Source organism: Stegodyphus dumicola, chromosome 1 (assembly GCF_044657685.1).
Source record: "Stegodyphus dumicola isolate Sdum_Otavi_A_Nest chromosome 1, ASM4465768v1".
Taxonomy (NCBI): domain Eukaryota; kingdom Metazoa; phylum Arthropoda; class Arachnida; order Araneae; family Eresidae; genus Stegodyphus; species Stegodyphus dumicola.
This window is the reverse complement of record NC_140768.1, coordinates 5259275-5280080: the sequence shown is the minus strand read 5'-3', so window position 1 is coordinate 5280080 and position 20806 is coordinate 5259275. Positions and strand designations below refer to the sequence as shown.

General features: G+C 30.4%; 1 protein-coding gene across 2 annotated transcripts in view; it reads right to left on the bottom strand.

Annotated features, from left to right (window-relative positions):
- Positions 1–625: 625 nt before the first annotated feature.
- Positions 626–20806, bottom strand: part of IKKbeta (inhibitor of nuclear factor kappa B kinase subunit beta) — an 81753-nt gene continuing 61572 nt past the window's right edge. For both annotated transcript variants that reach the window (XM_085812419.1, XM_085812417.1), the window contains exons 16-20: positions 17244–17346; positions 15100–15244; positions 7894–8086; positions 7523–7703; positions 626–6294 (exon numbers count right to left, since the gene is read on the bottom strand). In XM_085812419.1, the coding sequence (XP_085668545.1) occupies positions 6186–6294; positions 7523–7703; positions 7894–8086; positions 15100–15244; positions 17244–17346 (731 nt within the window). In that variant the 3' untranslated portion in view covers positions 626–6185. The remainder of the gene's footprint in view (positions 6295–7522; positions 7704–7893; positions 8087–15099; positions 15245–17243; positions 17347–20806) is intronic.

The window sequence follows — 20806 nt, the reverse complement described above, 5'->3', positions numbered from 1 at the left end:
ATAAAAATCTTCGGAATTATAATCCCTCTAATGTCAAAGTATCCAACAGGGTGATAACGTTCTCTAAGTCAATAGGCTTTAACTGACTAACTTATTTTAAACATTAATTCAGTATAGCATTCTACAATAGATACATTCTCTTAAGGAGATACAACCCATTTTTAGAACCACTAAACAAATACATTATTAAAATGATAGTAGAGGGGTCTATTGGGAGTATGTAAAACAGCACAGAAACAATACAAAATTTAACACACAGTAAATGTCTACTAAACTGTATTAACATTTTCAGAGTAAACAGAACTAAATACAAAAGGCCTTAATAAAGTCAAATGATCTGCAACTGATATTACACACTGTCCCTTTTCCCCAACCACAGTTTCCTGCTAGTAAGCATATTTTCCTTAAAAGGCTTGGTGAACATCATGCAAAAGTTTTATTCAGTGGAAAGCATGGAATCAAAAATAAAACATCAATATTTACATTATACGTTGCACTGAAAAAGAAATCTGCAATTGCAAAACATTACCAAGATATGCTCAGAATTGATAGAAAGTATGACTATACATACAAAGAAATTAATATCTACATTTTACTGAAATGGCAGAAAAATTAAAACATAAAATCACAGATCAAAATAACAAATTTTATTTAGAAATAATTTTTAAAAGGATAATCAGGTATATCAGCGTAAATTTACAAGAAGACTTCTAATAGCCTCAATCTCTCAAAACAAAAATGATTTCAAAACCAAGTATTTACAGTATTTTTAAAATACTGATACAATTATTTATAAAAATATAGTAATTTATACAATATTTACAACTGATTATATTCTTTCAATAAATATACAAACAATTAAAGTACAACAGAGATTGAAATATTTACTTTTTTAAAAATAATTTAGTCACCTTTGAACAAACCTACAGAACTTCATAAATAAAATACAAAAACTGATAAATTAGGATAAAAAACATAGATTTGTTTGATTGCAGAAAATTATCGGATTTAGATAACTTTTAAGAGAAGTTTAATTTATTAAAATTAGTCTTATTGAAAGAAAATAAAATGATATTTCATAAATAAGAACAGCAAAGGAATATTTATATGTTCGCAGACAAATGCTTTAACTAGATCTGAGACTGTTGTAGGAAAAGACTATCAAATTATAAAAAACTGCTTTGGGATATAGATATGATTAACATTTTGAAAACTATGGTTTTTCAAAAAGAGATTCATATTTCCTCAAAAATAATTAATTTATTCAGGTTTTTAAATAATTTTATATAGTTCTGCTTTCAGATGCTATTTTGTAATGCACTGCAACTAGTTTACTAGCTGACTAATAAAACATGTAAAATTTAAAAAATTTAGACTATGAGTATTTCTATCATAAATTATATTACAACACCTTCTGCAATATTACTTATACTTCAGTAAAATATACTAACAAAACTCTTAAAATCAATCTTCAACTTCTACTAAATGATCTCTCAGGCATCACACTCACACTTCATTAAAAAGGGCTTCTATTTGTGCCAAAAGTATTTTATTGAATTCTTTTAACCATGCATTCAAAATTTTTTGACAGATCAAAGAGAATAAAATAGAATAACCGCTATTCTTTCACAGATAATCATGCATATGTAATTTGCTGTTTTTTATTTGAAAAGACAAAACACAATAATTAATGAAGAATATGATTTTTATATTACACTTTTAAAATGCATATTTGAATAAACCTTGAAATTAAATTACAGTTAATCATAAATTTTTTTAAAAAATGGCTTCAAATTTCTGAAAACTTCAGTTTCTAGCTCATTTTTAAAAACAATTAACATTTTACAGCTAAAAAACTGAAACTTCCCTATAATGTGTTTTCACTCATACTATGTTTAGTTTTTAATAAAATTTTAATAATTTTTTGCAAACCATTTTAAAACTAAAGACTTTAATCTTCTACAATATTTACCAGGACATGTACACTGCTAAAAAAAAAAAAAAAAAAAAAAAAAAAAAAAAACTCAAAAGCCTCAAAAGCGCAACTTAGGATATATATTAGATTCATATATAGGGTTTTTAATATAGACATTTTGACACACAGGGTTCATAGCCACATTTTAGTTAAAAAAATAAGTACCTATAAGCACTTTTCAAGCACATTTTAAGAAAAAAAAAAATAAGCACCTGTCTCATTACATTATACACAACTGCATAACTTCAAAAATTAGACTCGTAATTTAAAATATGAGAAATGTAGTCTTTATTAAGAGAGAATAAGCATTACCTCAACCATGGAAAATAATTACTTTTTTTAAAATTTTAAATAACAGTTAAATTTACAGAAGTAGTTTACAATAAGAGGAAAAAAAAACTATGCAGAACTAAACCATATTACAAGATTTAATGATGAAATTTCAGTTCAAAATAGAGGAAATAAATAATAATAATAAGACATATTTATTCTATTCGCTTGGAACTTAATAATAAATACAATTTATTTTTCTACTCGTATTGATATTTAACTAATTTAAATCTAAATTCTGAACATTTTCTAAATTTTCATCGTATACAGTCAAAAGTCGTTAATTCGGACATCCATAATCCGGACCTCAAAGCTAAAAACTTTCTGCGCATGCGGCGCGTTGACGCATGCGAGTAAGACCTTTACGACTGCGCATTTGCTTGTGCACAAGTGCAGAATACGTTTTCGCTGCGCGTTTAATGTATAACGGACGGTATAAGCTAAAATTATCTAATTGTCTATTTCAGTTAATGTTGATGATTTCGTTGTTCCTTAATCTTCGAATTGGATCTGGCTTATTATTTTTTGCAGATTGTAAGAGCAATTTTATAAAAGTAATCTTGAACTTTTGATTATGTCAAATAGAATTTCTGATGCTGGAGCTCCCAAAGGATCTACGAAAACGAAAGTATGTTTCGATGTTCATCAAACAAAAAGTGGAATTGCTCCTCCAAAAAATGGATAAAGGGCATATCCTTTGTTTACCTAACCATTCCAAAATCTGTTTATCAATTTCATGCTGCTCCGCGTGGGGCGGGGGGGGGGGGGGGGCGTGGCGCCGCGCAATGAACTGGAAGTTCATCTGTCAACACTATCGTTATCTTCAGGGCAGATGTTTTTATTTTATTCGGCTTATAATTCCTTATTAAATGTAGTATTTCATCTCGATGTACTTTGTCTTATTTCGATATGATTTAAATCAAATTCCTCGTCATTATCACGAATACAAATCAAATAGTTTTCTGGTTGCAATTTTCTAATTTCGGCTATGCATAATGTATGCTTTACGCATGCGCGCATTGAAAGAAATGTTTAATAAAGTAAACAAATAAATATTAAGCTTTTTTTTTTTGTAAATTTTGATACCTTTTAGATCATAATTGCTCATTATTTTACAAATTACGGTTTTACATTTTTAATTTTATAATTTCTGCATGCCATCTTACCAGATTTAAACTGATGATCTATAATCCGGAAAAAACGATAATCCGGAATCACTGAAGTCCCGTCGAGTCCGGATTAAAGACTTTTGACTGTATCAGTTTTCCCTTAACAGATATTGCAAGCAAAGTAATTTAAGTAAAAAAGAGGAACATTTCTGAAATCAGAATACAGAAATTTGCTTCATGCAGTCATCCTTTAACAATAAAAGCTCAACTACCCGCATACTTAAAAACTGGCGAATATTCGGACAGTCGAGCGTAACTTGAAAAAGAGGAGTGGAGGGGGGATAGACTGTAGCTGTTTTTAAGATTTTCTCGCTAAATAAATGCTTTTGACATTTCGATATGTGCATCATATAAAAAGAAACCAACGGAACAGAAAAATATTCTGCTTAGCAAGCACAGTAAAACTCTTTTAAGTGTTAATAAACAAATCTCGGACCGAACATCAAAATTAATTATCTCTGCAGAATATCGCAAACGTTATTGCGCAATACGTGCGCCGTAATTCTTCCCTACATGATATTACACAATCGGATTCAACAGCTGCCGGTATTGTTAGAATAAAGAACTACATAAAGGAAGTGAAAGAGACTTATCAATCTGGTATGTTTTTCATTCTAATTTTCAACAGACTGCGTTAAATTTCGGGAATAGAATCATTCTTCGCTTGGATCGGTAGACTGCAGAACTTTTAGTCCTATTCAATCCAGATTGGAAAGTGACAAAAAAAAAAAAAAAATAAAAAAAAAGTACGTTGCTTGTTTTGCAGCGAACTGTAACAGTTTCAATATTCGAGATTTTGCAGAGAAAGGGGATAACCACCCAACCTTCGTACTGTATAATGTATTGGCCAAAAAATTAAATTATTTTGACTATTCGATTACTTTCCCTTTACTTAAGCCATTCCGAATATTATTAATTAGAAAGCTAATCTGTGTTAAAACACAACCATTTTTGGAAGTTTACTATACTTCAGCAGTTACTGCAACTATGTTATTATAAACATTCATACATATGCTCATAATATAAGCATAATGATCATAATAAACACGAATATGAACTGACCAAGCGGAACGAGAATGCAGATTATTAAGATCTTGATAGAAATTCAAACGTGTGTAGTATTTGGGTGGGAGGAAAAGAATGATGAATGTACCGGAATTTTTTACTGCTTTCGCAATTCTTTGACCAACAGAACGACGGGCACCTGTCTGTTACTCTCCGCGCACACCAAAGGTTATGTTAATGCAGAGAAAGGGGAAAAGCTATTTCCGGTAGTATGATTCACCCTCTGACGTTCCATATTATGAAGAAAAGTTGTTTATTTAGTTTCGGCTTTAGTACGGGGAAAAATTGCGCGTTCATTTAAAAATAAGCACTAAAAACAAAAAAATAAGGGCTTTAAAGAAAAAGTAAGCACCTATAAGGGTCTTTATATTTATTTTCAAATATAAGGACTTATAAGCACTTATAAGGACCGCTACAAACCCTGACACAAATAAATGACAATCTAAAATGACATGCAAATTTTTTCCCATACTTCGATTCTACAACTCAAATTATGCCAAACTGCCAAGTTTTGTAAAAATCGCATGAGTAGTTTTTAAAAAATTAGCTTACAAAATTTTAGCTCCTCAATGTTCATTGAATTTGATATACATTTAATAATCTCTCTTTTAATTAATTAAACTTATTTGATTCTTCCTCTTACATTTCGAATAAAATTCGCCCATTTTTATGATTTATTTTTTAAATTTGTATTTTTGAATAATTTTTATAATTTTTTTGGAAACAAATTTGAATTACTACCTATAAAATTTTTTTCATCATCTTAAAGTAGATGTATTTCTAGGTATACCAGCAAAAAAGGTTTTTATTCAAGATATACATGAATTTACATATTGGTATGTTTTGAAATTTGGCGTATTTATTATAAGTGATAATAATGAAAATGTGGTTTAATAACTTTGTTAAAATGATTTGTGAAAAAAAGGAAAGTAAGCAGGTTACTATACATTAAGAATTCCGCCAAGGCAATTCCTGGTGCAAACTGAAAAATTTGTGCCAAGATTAATTTTTAAACTTCTCCATAAATTTCTCATCAAAAATTACAAAATTTAATACCTAGGCATAATTTGAGTTATAGAATCGAAATATGGAAAAAAATTGATATGCTATTTCAGAAAAAGTCTGATTTTATATCAAAATACCTGTGTTAGAATAATGCAATTTTTAAATTTAATACATATCCAAGTTGCAGTTTCGAGACGTGAAAAATATAATTTGAATTTCGTCAATCGGCCCAGTACAATGGGAGATAAAGAAGTGTCCCCCCTTTTTTTTGTGCAGTGTACAGTTAGTAATAGTGTTAAGTTTAGTACATTTGTTGACTACATGTAAACTAAACACTGTAGTTGACTAACTATTAATTTCACAGTTATAACAATTTTCAAACAATTTCAAGGCAATTAATAAGAGAAAACACTGTGTTACCTTTACATACATTAAAATTGTTTATATTAGGCAAAGAGAATTGTTAATGACATAGATCTTAGTATTTAGGTTAAGGCACACATTAAAGAATTGTTAATAATATTTCCTAAATCAAGGAACACTGCTGCACTTAGATCAAGAGATCTAAGTTTGACTACAAATATACTGAATCTCTATACATTGCACTTTTATTTAATAAGTGTTTCTGTTGAGAAATGGCATCAAGAGGAAGATTTTTTAACATCAGAGTCTAGAATTTTCTCTGAACTGGCAACAATTGTTGCATCAGTTTCTTGGCAACTTTTTAAAAACTCCATCATATTTTGGAAGCTAAAAAATAAATAAACAGAATAGAATAAAATAACAGAAAGTCTCATATTAGGCAGAAATTCATCAAAAAGGAAGAACAAAAGGTTGTATTTAACAAAAATATTATCAAAAAATAAATTAAAATTTTTGACATCTGTGAGTCATGCTAAGAGTTCTAATACACAGAAATATATACAAAATTTCATCAGAATTATATATTTTTACAATAATGTTGCAAAGACAAAACCTTGAAGTTTAAATAAAATCACCATATTGAAGTCTACACACAGAAAAACTTTTCTATTTATCAAAGGGTTCCTTAAAGTACAAGTAATTTTTTATTCTATTTCTGATTACTGTACTTGCCACTCAATTAAATCAACATGCTCACCCCAGCTTTAGCAAAAATTATTTGATTTTAAAACCATCCACAGCTTCTTTTTTTTTTTTTTCCTCGCACATTTAGCATAAGAGATCTCGGCTTCATCAAGAATGCTTTACTGTAAAACCCCAGAAAATTCATCAACTGCAGCAGGAAAGTGATGTCAAGAGGCAAAAAATGCAAACTGTGATTATCAATGATCAATATCAACTTCATAAGTTCTGATGTAGAGAAAAATGCTCAATTTCTTTTTCTTTTTCTTTTTTCTTTTTCTTTTTTTTTTTTTGTCGGGGGAGAGATTTAAAAAAATGATAGCTTAATTAATCATTTATCCTCAAGGAATACTAAAAATTGCACAAAGAACTCTCTATAAGTGTGATTGAAAATCATACAAAATTCTTTTCCTACATTACTACAGGTGGCCTAAATGATGTGAGATGTAGTGTGGAGTTTCAATGTACTGTACTGTTTGGATATAAAAAGAATGAACTGGCTGCAGAAAAACTGCATTAATATTTGGAACACTTTTTTATATCTCAAAAACCAAATAAGTATACTAAGTGCCAGTGGGAAAATTCAATGAATCCCAGTGTACATATTTTCCCTCAAGTTTTATTAAATGAAAAAACATGCATAATAAAAGTTGATCCTTTAAAATGAACATAATTTCAAGTGTTGTTAAAATTCAGTAGATCAAAAATAAGCAATAGTAACATGTTTTTAAAACTGGCTGTGCCATTGATGTGACATTTTAGACAGCAAAAATAAAATTCTGATAAACAGTTAAATTTAAAGAAATGATTTACGTAAAATTAAGAGACAGAAAGAATAGATCTAATAATGAAAATTAAAATTTGAATAGCTAACCTTTCAACAAGTGTTTCATTCTCTTTCTTAATGCGACGACTATCTTCTGAAGTTTTCTCTAAAAGGGTGGCCAAAGACATTGCACTACTAAATGATGAAAGAGATGGACTATACTTCATTTTTTCAAAAGCATCATTTTCACCATGGAATGTTGTACTTACAGATAATGCTTCAAGCCTACCTGAGGGATATAATAATTTCCAATTTATTTATAAATACCAGTACTACTGAAAATACATGAAATTCACTTATCAATAGAAGTGTACCAATTATATATTTTCAAATTCACTAGTGATTATACACACAAACTACAATAAGAGCTATTACCAAAAACAAGTAAAAAGAGTTATCACTATCCCAGGAATACTAACTTTGTCTTACAGGTGGGGATATAATTGGAGGAGAATTCCTTAAGGACATCTGTGAACCAGAAGACTCTGATAAATGTCGTAAGCTAGAATCTGGACTAAATCGAGAAAATACTGGACGCTGCAAAGTGACAGACTGAGGAGAACTTGACATTAAGGGAGAAGATGATCGCCCCATTACACGAATTCGATCATTCTAAAAAATATTTACACATTTTAGGGAAAAAAATATCACACAGCATCCTTTTAATATTGTTTCATACAATAAATAAATAAATAAATAAATAAATAAATAATCAGGAGTATCATACTCGAGATTTAGAAATTTTGTATATTACTGAAATGAACAATACTTAATTCTCATATTTAACTAAATTACATAAAGGATGGAATGCAAATTAAATTAGAACAAAGTAAATTAAATCAGACAGATGAGCATATAGTCTGACAATATTTAACTCTATTACTGATAACACCATTTTCAAATATCCGATCTGCAGCTGATCCTTTTTTCTTAAGCTATTGAGTGTCGTTTACAGCACTGAACTAGCATTCCACTAAAAGACAAAGGGAATGCTATTGGAAATCTCTCAGGTGATCAATTTCAAAACATTCAGTTTTTTGCAATATTCAAGTACATTTTTGTCTTTTCTTTCTGTAGTTAGAACATTTGAAAAATGGCTAAATTCCCCTTCTCTTGAGTTTGTTTTAGAAGTATAATAAACAAGTTTGGACACAAACATGGAAATTATGTTTTTGGGGTTTATTAGATTTAGGCCATGACCTTGAATATGAAGTTTCATTTCATTGAATTTATTATTTTTTATGATTAAATCTGTCAGATAAGCTTTATCTGTTTTCAAATATATCCAGTTTGCTCTTAGCAGCATCTTTATCTTCCAAAATCTCTAGCAATGAACTGTGTAAAATTTGGAAAAATGGTTTAAACAGGCTTTTAGTTCATTTTTTCAGTTAAAATCAAACGTAGTAAAGTGTCTTATTTTCAGATCCCTTTTTCAGCATGTACTTTGCATGCATCATATAATATTGAATGGAGGAAAAAATATATAAATAAACAACACTTGATATTATTTCTTTATTATTCCTAAAACAATACATACCAATGAAAGTTTGATACTGATATTACATTTATACCATTAACATACTTTCTGATAGATGATTAGTGAATAAAATCATATTCTTGATAAGATGTTAATTATTCTATGCACAGATTCCATTCTTAACTAGAGGTGTCAATGCTCATTCAGAATAACATATTAATGATGGAGCTTGAAATACAATTTCTTAATAGCAGAATGGTTACAAAACCATGAGTGTTATAAACTTACTGTGTATATAAAATATGCAGTAATTTTAGAAGCATTTATAACTTTTATTTGTTTTCAAATTATTAAATCTGTAAACAAAATTTAATACTTCTAATATGCATAATGACTTTAAACTTTACGGACATACATATCTTTATAGATATATTACATGATAATGCAGGTCTAAAGGTAGAATTCTTCTTCTACACAGTTGCAAGGCTCCATTCAAATTATATGTAGAATCAATGTTTTTCAATATAAATATCTGCATTCAGTAGTCATTGGCCAGCTTCTAAGAAAACCATGAGATAAGTCAAGATGATAAATGGATTATATTATTTCAGATGTAAAGGTAGTTAGAGGGATGACTTGAATACTGCTGCACAATATATATATATATAATATGTGTGTGTGTAAGATAAAAAAATATAGAAATCAGCTTTATAATTTAATTTATTAATACCCTTTTAATTCCTCTTTTTTAATTTGTTTATTTCCTCTTTATTCTAAAAATAACATCAACATTTCTGTACTGTGCCATTTCTAGATTAATCTATGCCACAGAGCTTACGTAATGCTGATGATATAGTGAATTTGGAACCTAAACTCTGAGAACTGACATAAACATAAACATTCTAACATAAACCAAAACGTTTCTCTCAACAGACTGCCATACTGGATAAACATGTACTTTGCTTCAACTTCTGTGCAGCTTGAAAGCAATTTCGCTGTGCTCTATGTACTATCACAACAGTACTAAAAATGTATGTTCTAGAAATAGGTGGAGGGCACATGATTAAGTAGGAAAGGTATTTAACTACTGCTGGAAAAGGTATGGAATCATTCTTGCACTCATTTGTGCGAGTGATGAGAAAGGCTGATGACCTAAGTGAATTTGATAGAAGGCAGATAATAATGACCCAATGACTCAGAATGAGTATTTCAGAAACTGCACAACTAGTAGGTTATTCACAATCTGCCTTAGTTAGTGTTTATACTGTGTGAATAAGTGATAGTGAAACCAGCAGTAGAGGAAAAGCTGTTTGACATCCACATGTCATCAAAGAAAAACAGTGTCGCAGGACTGTCCCACTTGGTACAACAAAATCAGTGCCAGACAGTGGCTCAGCTGACAGCTCAATACAATGCAGATCTAAGTGCAAGTATATTGGAACATACAATTCAGCGGGAACTATTGGATTTGGGACTGCGCAGCAGATTTCCCATTCGTGTGCCTCTGTTGACCAAGCTTCATTGTCAACTACACCTACACTGGGCCTGGGAACATCAAGACTGGACCATGGATAAGTGGAAGACAGTTGCTTGGTCAGATGAATCATGTCGATGGTCATGTCAGGGTACACTATCGTCCAGGCGAACGATTGCTCACCCTGTACAGCAGGTCTTTCAGGGAAACAATTGCTCTCCCTGTACAAGCTGGTTTGGGGGACATTCTCATGGGTGCTGAAAATGAACCACAAAAGCTGCAGACTATCTGAACATAACTGCGGATCAGTTACACCCTTGCATGGCATTTGTCTTCCCAACTGGAAATGGACAATGCCCTATGTTACAAGGCTCAAATTGAGTTTGAGCAGTTTAAGGAGCATAAGGATGAATTCTAATTAATATTCTGGTCATCTAACTCCCCAGATCACATTTGGGATGTCATGAAGCAGCAGCTGAAAGTTCAAACACCACCATGTTCAAATATCTCGACTTTGTGTGACCGCTGCTTAGACATAACCTGTCTCCAGTCATCTACGAAGAACTTTAAGTATCCATGTCAAGGCGAGTTGCAGCTGCTTTTCAGGCCAAAGGTCACACAATGCATTATGAGTAGTTAGAAATAATGTTTTTTCTCTTCAGTGTATATGTATATTTGTTACTGTCCACCAACTTTTAGAACAACATCCTTGATATCAATTTAATCACTTCCTTAAACCTCTCCAGCTACTGCTGTAGAGTGGTTTTTCATTTCTCCTTCCTGATAACACACCATTTTAGGAAAAATTGGCCAAATTATAATTTCTTCTCTTAAAGAGCAAACTTTAAATTTTGTTCAAGAAGTGGTAAAATAGAAAGGAAAATTAAAGTGAAAACAATTTAAACAGTATGTGATAGTCTAATGAATTCTATTCTATAAAATCAGTTTAATTTTTACAGATGAGACAAATAAATCTTACATTGAATTATAAAAGATTCATTCACTGAAAAAATTATAATATTACTAAGAAAACCATACAGAAAATAAAATACAGACAGTGTTTGCACATTTTTAGAAGGATTTCAATAAATAAATTAAGCAAAAAATGCTCTGGAATAAAAAGTTCTATCAACAGCTTATTATTTGAAACAGAAATACTCTCTCCTACTTTAAAACTCTTAAACTACTTAAAATTCATTTTATTTCAAAATGTTGCATGCAAGTTCGAAATAAGGAACTGGAAAGGGAAAAAACATCAAACATTATTTTTACATGGAAAGAAGACTCCAAATGAATACCCCCCCCCCCAAAAAAAAGTTACATCCTGTTTCCAAGTTAAACTGTGGGTAACAAGACAAAATCCATCGATGCAAAATCTTGAAATACATCTACAGCAACAGTGAATATGAAAACTATTTAGCAGGAGATAAATGGAAATATATTGTGACCTTTGATGAAGTTAAGTATTTACCTAAATAACTGTAATAACAACAAAAAGGACTATTTATTATTGAAAACAAAGAGAAAACAGTGCACAAAACTGGTTTTGGCAAAGTTTCAGTAAAGGTTTATGACTGCCGCATGTTCTTATGCATTGGGAAATTAAGAAGAGAGGACAAAAATTTTGACAACTCAGCGTATTATCAAGAGAAAGTTTTATGTCCGATGTTTACAGAAGAAATTCCATTTCTCTGTCCCAAAGATTAATAATATTCCTGTTCCACACTTAAAAATTTGGAAATAAAGAAATAAATTGTTACACTTCTAATTTCGTTAACTAAACCTCTTCTGAAATTCTTACAATTATTTCAGATGAAAACTGGAAAGTCACTTTAATTTTGCACTTTTTAATAATTGCATACAATATAAGGACTCTATCTTCCAATAAATAAACTGGATACCTATGGGACTTCTGTGTGCAATCTTTACCTTTTCTCCAAAGAAGATAACTGTCCAAAATCTAATAAACAAAGCTATAAAATTTACTTTAATAATATTTTTAGATATACTCATGATATCACTACAGTTAATAACTCTGGGAAAACCAAAGAACATCATATTTACCCAAATAATTTAATCCTTAATAAAACGGACACAACTCAAAGAGAAATTAACTACTTAGATTTACATATATTTAATTTAAAAAATATTAAACTTTATGATAAGAGACTTCAATTTTAAAACTTTTCAATTAATTCACTAGGAATCAAACATTTCGAAAACAGTTATTAATTACACAATTCTCAATCATATACATAGAATTAAAACCATTTGTATACAAGTTAATTATCTTCAAGAAGTAATTAACCATTTAATTAATTCTTTAGTAGATAATAAAGTTCCAAGATATCACATTAACCTTTCCCCCAAAAAAGCATACATTAACTACCAAATTTAAACTCTGATTTTAAATTACAAAATGATTGAATTATTTTAAACAGCAAGGAGAATAATGCAGGATGATAAATGAAATTGAGAGCATTGTCAATATATAAATACACATGCATATTACATTTTTGTAAAATTTCCATAAATTAATTCTTGTTGTTTCCTGTTAATAACCAAAAGCCAACTATTTTTAAAGAGCCAGTAACAGCAGTGTTTGAGCGAAGACTTTCTACTTTTAAACTTGCTATTATCTTTATTCTTTCCAAGAGTCCCAAATATTTTCCAAAAATAGAAATTAATGATAACAAAGTTATTACAAATACAGAAACAGTTATCAAGAACACCACAGAATTTCATATACAAATTCATTAGGAACATTTTCTTTTTTCATTAATGGAAAATACGAAAACTACATATTCCATACATAAATATAACATCCAGGAAACAAAATTCATTGCCAAAAATTATCCGATGGTATAGAAGTCAGATTAAAACGGGTGACTCAGTTGTCATGGACAAAGAATAATTGAACAAACAAGTTCCAGGAGTACCTGTAAAGTATAAAATATGTTATTGAAGACAGTGGGAACACCAATGAACTATATAAGACATTCTTGAGAACAGTTGATTATCCTGATATAAAATACCATCTTGGTAACATTAAGACTGATCCAAATCATAGGAACCAAAATTTTTCACACAGCTCAAAACCCATAAACAAGATTATGCAATCACACCATAGTTAAATACTAGATTTTCACCATCAGACAAATTCAAGTAAAAATTCCCAAATTATTCTTCACTTTCATAAAGGCCAATATAACAAGCATGCATTCAAGACATGAATCTTTGTTTGAGTCCCAAATGATTTTGGAGAAATTCTTGATAGAAAAACTGCAATTGTATCCAAATTTATTGCCAACATTTCTAAAGCTGCCTGCAAGTTTACAGTGCTCAAGCACCAACAGGCAAACCTACAAACAGTAAGAAGACCTCTTTAAGATAGAATGATTGTGGAAAATGTTTTTACTATATTGCCCCACAACCTGCTTTTCGGAAGAGGCATATTGATCAAATCTTTAGCTTATGGAAAGATTCGGAAAATGAACTCAAATCACTTTTTCAGCTCAAGATTGTTTTCATTTATCCCCAAAACTTCCCTAGCATACAGTTTATGACTAACAGAGAAGTTATTAATAGCACTCAATTTTCGATCTCATGATCATATGAATTAACTATATTCTTCATATTAAAGCCTACCATAAATAAGTTAGCAACCCAGCAAAAATCCTGTAAAGATTCTTTTGTATTTCATTCTAAAAAAACAGCTGATTTCATTTTTACTTAAGATGAGCCAAATAATTCATTTTTACCTCAAATAAAAATGAATATAAGCACATTCTACAGAGTGCAACAAACAAAAGATACCTTCCGAATTTTTCAGAAAAACTTGTCATGAAAATCAACAGACAAGACGCTGCAGTCCTGTTTTTGGAAAAAATAAAATTGCTACTGATGTAAAAGCAAATTCACGTGAACATTTCATTACTATTCAGTTAGTCCAGGCATCAGTCAAATAAAAAAAAAAAAAAAAAAAAAAAAAACATACACTTGCTATAACCCCAATCTCAATATTAAAAACAGACAAACTCGAAATAACCACAACAGATTCTTCAAGCAAATATACTAGCTCAATGCGCCATGGAGCTACAAATACAGAAACTGAATTCAGTTCAGCATCTCAAAAAGCATAAAAACAATATTTACAAACTTTCAGCCAAAAGCTTTGGTTGCATATTCCTTTCAGCACTCAATAATTAATTGGGATACAGCCAAAAATATCAACAAACTTAAAATAAGAGAAATGAAAGAAATCACACAACTAGGCTGTGTTGCAATACAAACCTTCATTCAACCTACAATACATTGCTGCAATATTTCTATAATATATAGTCCACAATTTACTCTGAGAAGTATATTATCTCTTCAGAAAGCAATAAAGCAGGGGGAACTTGCTCAAGCCATTCATTCTAGTTCTAGCTGAAAAAGCAGATGGGTCAACTGCGAAAGCTTCCATTTTACTCATTTTTAAACACAGATTTAGGTATGTCAAATCAGAACATTTTATTTCCTTTTTAATTGCATCAAGATCATCAATTTTAAATGTTAACTAAATGTTAATTTGAATGTAGATTGCATTTTAATGATTAAATTGTATCAACCAAGCGAAACTGAAATAAAAAGTGCATTGTGGCATCCTACATAACTAATATTCAGTTATTTTACCAAAACATCTATAACTTTCCACAATTCCTCTTGACGCCTGGACTGCCAGATATCGACTTGAGAATCCCATTCCATTATTTCCTTGTTCAGATTCATTATCTGTGGAAGAATATCTTCCGTTTCTCTCTTTACCTGATTTACTTTTCTGGAAAAAAAAAATTACATAATTAATTAATACAAATAAAAAAATTAAATTTGAAAATCAGTAAAATTTATACTAATAAAATAGTTTTAGGTAATGAAACAATAATTTTATATTTATCATAATAACTCATGCAATTAAACTATTGTTAATGAAATTCCACATCTAATGAACATAGGTTCATTTTCATAATCTTCAGCACTAATGAAAATTAATTATCATAAAATTAGGAAAACATCAAAAATGCTTCCTTTTCAAAGACTTATTAGCAACCAACTAGATAAGAAAACTAAACACTGAAAGCTTTGAATTCCTAGCAGAAGGGATGTGCTAAATACAGTTTTTCTAAAAATCTTTTTCTTGCATGCAGCAGTGTTTTGTTTGCTATAATAAATTACCAGCCTATTAAAATTTCTCTTCCACATAACCATAGAAGTTTAGAGCGGCTGAATATTGGCAGTTTGACCATGATTCAAACCCAGGTGAATGGTTTTCTTTTATGTATAATGAGACAGTTTTCTTAGGCAAGACTGCTACAAAAGTCTCCCACCCCCTTAAGATAGCCCTTGTATATTTTGCTACATTCAAATAACCTAACCTAAACTTCAAAATAACTAAATCTGTGACATATTTAGAATGTAAAACAAATCAATTAAATTCATGCTACAATGTCAGTTAAATTCTGTTTAGTTCTAAGAGCAAGAGGATATAAAAATATCTGAAAAATTTGTATATATTGTTACAAAATGTACAGTCGCGGTGAGATAGCTTCCCCGTAAAGAAGGTTCAGGGTTGCCATAAAATATCAAAAAGGCAGGGTTGCCGCATTTGATGAGAAATCACCCATATGAATTCTTACCGGTTTATCTCAGAATGTTCTCGAACACAAGCCGAAAGCTATATAAACCTGCTGGTCTGCAGTCAATTAGTGTGTGCCTCGTCTAGTGAGCTGATAGTCAGTCATTGAGCGAGTGTCTCGAAATCTAGCTCTGAGTTGGTCGTCGAGTGCATCAAGAGAGTCTTATAGTGTATTGTGAATTAGTGCATCGCGAGTTGTAATGTGGAGATTCTCGAGAGTATGTGGAGTTCCGAGAACGACCAAACGGAGTCGGCAGCTGTACTCTGGTGCTTTGCAGTGAAGCTGTCTCCACCGTTATTGCCTGACAGTGTGAAGGCTGTGTCGCTGAACGTGTCAGCATGTTTATAACAGTTCGGCGACTATAAATGTGATTTTGGAGCTGTCCTGATTAATATTGGCTAAATAAAGTGCATTTCGATACTTCATCAAGTGTTGTCGTTATTCACTCCAAATCCACGCGAACCCTATACGAAAGTGAAGGAAAAAATAACGTAACAACTGGTGTCAGAAAACAAAATGAACAAATATATAAAACAGAATTTTAAAAAAAAAGAATGCAAATACTCCATACACTGGGTATAAAGTAATTATTTAGAAAATAGCAGTGACTCTGGCTTCTATGAAAAAGAAGAATATTACTGTACTCCATTAAAAAGTTTAGTATACTTTCTCTTAAAAACAGCCATGATATAGTCTACACCCAGATAAGGTTGGCAAGTTCCTTTTACAGCAGAAAAAAACAGAAGGAAAAAAAGTTTTTTTTTTTGAGGACTGAAGTAGAAGAAATTTATTTCACATTTACATTATTATATTTTATTCATATATAGCAATGTTATATTATTTATTTAAATATTTTTTTTATTATATAATTTAATTAGCCTCATATGTTTGCAATAATCCTATACATATTAACATAATATTTAATAATATAATATTTTTATAAACATTTAATATGAATTTTTTTCTCTTGTATTTGTTGAGACCCGTTTTCACCTCAGTGAATTTAGATAGATTCTGAAACTGAATTTCAGTTCATATCGATAGCATAAATAGCAAAATAACATATTATTCATTTAGAAAGAATGAAATGTACAGATTAAATATTACTCTAATGAACAGTGCAGGCATAATCTAAAATATTACCTTATGTGAAACATAATATCTTGAATTTGTGCGTGTCTTTGCTGTAGGCATAAACACAGTAACCTAACAATATCTGTATTATCATGTGGGACTTGTCTTTGTTCTACAGAAGAAATAAAACAATAATATATAAAAAGCAAAATAAATATCATAAAAAAGTAAACATTTATGTTTTAAGATCTTTTAAACACAAAAGTAACAAAAACAACAATTTGGTAATATTAAATAATAAATCACATCATACATACAGGTACAGGACAAAGCAAGGCCAGCACCTGTGCAGACAAATAAGCATATTAGGTATAAATAGGCTTGCTAACTGCTGGTCTGGGAGGTCTTTCACCACTCTTCCCTATCATTAACTTCTCAGAAGGATTTCAGCTTGCCATGTATTTTGAAAACTCCCTTACTGCACAGACACTATATGCTTGCAAACATCCATGCCTTCTCTGGAATTCAAGGCAATACCCTTCAGTATGGCAGTCAGGGTAATTAACAACTATCCCAAGTGGATGGCAAATCATTCATACAATAATACATAAGACATTCAACACACAATTTATTGCAGAAGCTTCAGTTTCAACATGCTAAAACTACAGTCATAAATTACCTTATGATCTAAATAGAAATCTCATTTATATACTCAATACAAAACATATTTTATGACCTGATTTTGTTAATATCTTGATGACTTATTTGTCAGCTCAAAATGAAATAATGTGCTATATGAAATTAAATGTCATTTGTAACACTGATAATGTTCCTTGGCTCTTGCAGAGACTTAGAATAGTATGGTACACTGTTCTTTCAGATTTCACTAAAAATAAAAATTTATAGGAGCCAGGTAGAAAGGTGATCTCAATCAATATTCAAGGATCCCTACCGTCTTCTGGCACATGGCACACTACCATTTTCTGACTCAGAATCCAATGTAATAGATTGTTATTTATCTTGATATGGTAGACAGGGGTGCTTCTTCAGAAAGCAATGAAGCGTTTGCAGGCCCCCTCTTCAGAATATTCATTGAATGCTAAAACTGTTTCCATAGAAGATGTTTGGCAGACTAAATATTCTTTTTTAAAATATGCTTCTGGGAGTGCAATGTTATTTTTTCTGAATGAGATTTACAGTAGCTTAAATTTCCCCTTTTAAAATTGGCTTCTAACAGTGAAGCATTTTTTCTCTTAGATAAAGCTGATGACAGGCAGAACTTTCCCTTTTACAATATGCTTCTAACAGGTGCAACTAGCAGTTCACATATAAAATTTATAGTAAGTTGAATTTTTCTCCATAAATTTTTTCTAACAATGCAGCTCTTTGTTTCTGAATAGAATGCATGACAGCCTGAATTTTACTATTCTCCATTTCCCATGTATGTCAGCTGTCACATGGTGTTATTACAAGATCCAATTTGTTCTCTGAGGCTATCTATATGTGCCCCTAACATATCAAAACAAATAATTTCAAAAATAGAATTCAGGAAACTTTGAATCACATATTTGAATTTTGAATTTGTTATATTCTCATAAAACAAAACAAATACCTTATAAGTTATCTATTACTTCCAATGATTTGAATATATTAATAACATATACATAGATGTTCTTACTTGCAACCTTTGATTATTGATATATACTTCAAATTCTAAAAATGTTTCAAATAAAGCAAATGTTCATGTTGCATCATTTTAAAATTCACAACATCAATTTTGTAAAAATTCAAAATCTAACTTTTTATATGCTCCTGTGATTCACACTAGTAAAAGTCTACTCTAATTTTGAAAAATAATAATAATAAAAAATTATATTTCAATATAAGGGATACTGAACATGATATTTAAAGTCTGAGATCATGCTTCCTGAAAATTCAGAGATGACCAATAAAGTATATAAATTGATGAATGAAATACTTAAATTCATATATAACTCAAGATGAAATACCAATTTTTTTTCTCATATTAGATTGCAAGTTTCAATAGTAGCACACAGCCAACTTGTAATACTGTTTGCACAAATGAAATATTATTTTTAGTCCAATGAATTTTTGTTATTATTAGAGTATGGACTTAATGAACTAAATCTACATACAGTCAAAAGTCGTTAATTGGGACACCCATAATCCGGACCTCAAGGCTACAAACTTTCTGCGCATGCGTCAATATGACGCAATGTCTTAGGTCTTACGGGACCTTGACGTTGATGCATGCGTCAACGTCAAGGTCTTACGCGCATGCGTCACTTTCTGCGCATGCGTCAATATGACGCAATGTCTTAGGTCTTACGGGACCTTGACGTTGATGCATGCGTCAACGTCAAGGTCTTACACGCATGCGTCACTTTGACGCATGCGCGTAAGATTTTTATGGGTGTGAATATGCGTGTGTGTATGCCCAAAATACGTTTACGCATGCACGTTTAATGTATAACGGACGGCTAAAATTATCTAATTAAACTAAAATTATCTAATTCAGTTAATGTTGCAGATTGCGATGTTCCTTAATCTTCGAATTGGATCCGGCTTATTATTTTTTGCAGACTGTTAGACCAATTTTATAAAAGTAAGCTTGAACTTTCGATTATGTCAAATAGAATTTCCGATATACATTTACTAATATGTAAAGGATCTACAAAGGGAAAGTATGTTTCGAAGTCCATTAAATAAAAAGTGGAATTGCTGCAAAAAATGGATAAAGTAATATCATTTGTTTATCTAACCATTCCAAAACCTGTTTATCAATTTCACGCTGCTCTGCGGCAAGGGGACGCCGCAGCGCACAATGTATTGGAAGTTGATCTGTCAGCACTATCCTTATCTTCAGGTCAGATATTTTTATTTTATTTGACTTATAATTCTTTTCTAAATGTAGTATTTCATCTTGATGTATGTCGTCTTTGATATGATTTAAATCAAATTCCTCGTCATTATAATTCGCTTCCGATAGCGAAGAAAGTAAAGTAAACAAATAAAATTAAGCTTTTTTTTTTTTTTTTTTAATTTTGATACCCTTTAGATTATAATTGTTCTTTATTTCATAAATAACAGTTTCATATTTTTAATTTTATAATTTCTGCATGCCATCTTACCAGATTTAAACTGATGATCTATAATCTGGAAAAATCGATAATCCGGATAACGACTTTTGACTCTATTAATATTATTAAGGTAATATAGCATTTGAAAATTTATAAATCTGTGTGAAAATGCTTACAGTATAATAAATGTAATAAAATTATAAAGAGAACATTGCTTACCAGTAAAACACTGAAATAATTTGGTCAATGCACATTTGATACATAAATCTTTATTCTGTATAATAGCAGAATTCAAATAATATGCACATCTTTGAACTAAGTTGTTTGGATTAGAGAATTTTACAGATTATGGGTCATGTTTCTCAGGATGTGTGTTTTACAATGCATGTGGATTGTTTGCACAACCATGGCATACTTACACCTAAAGAATTATTTATTCAGGATTTATTAAACATAGAAGTATTACATTTTTTTAACAGAATTTTATACAGAGAAAAATTTAGAGGACAGAAATGGGAATATTATAGAAAG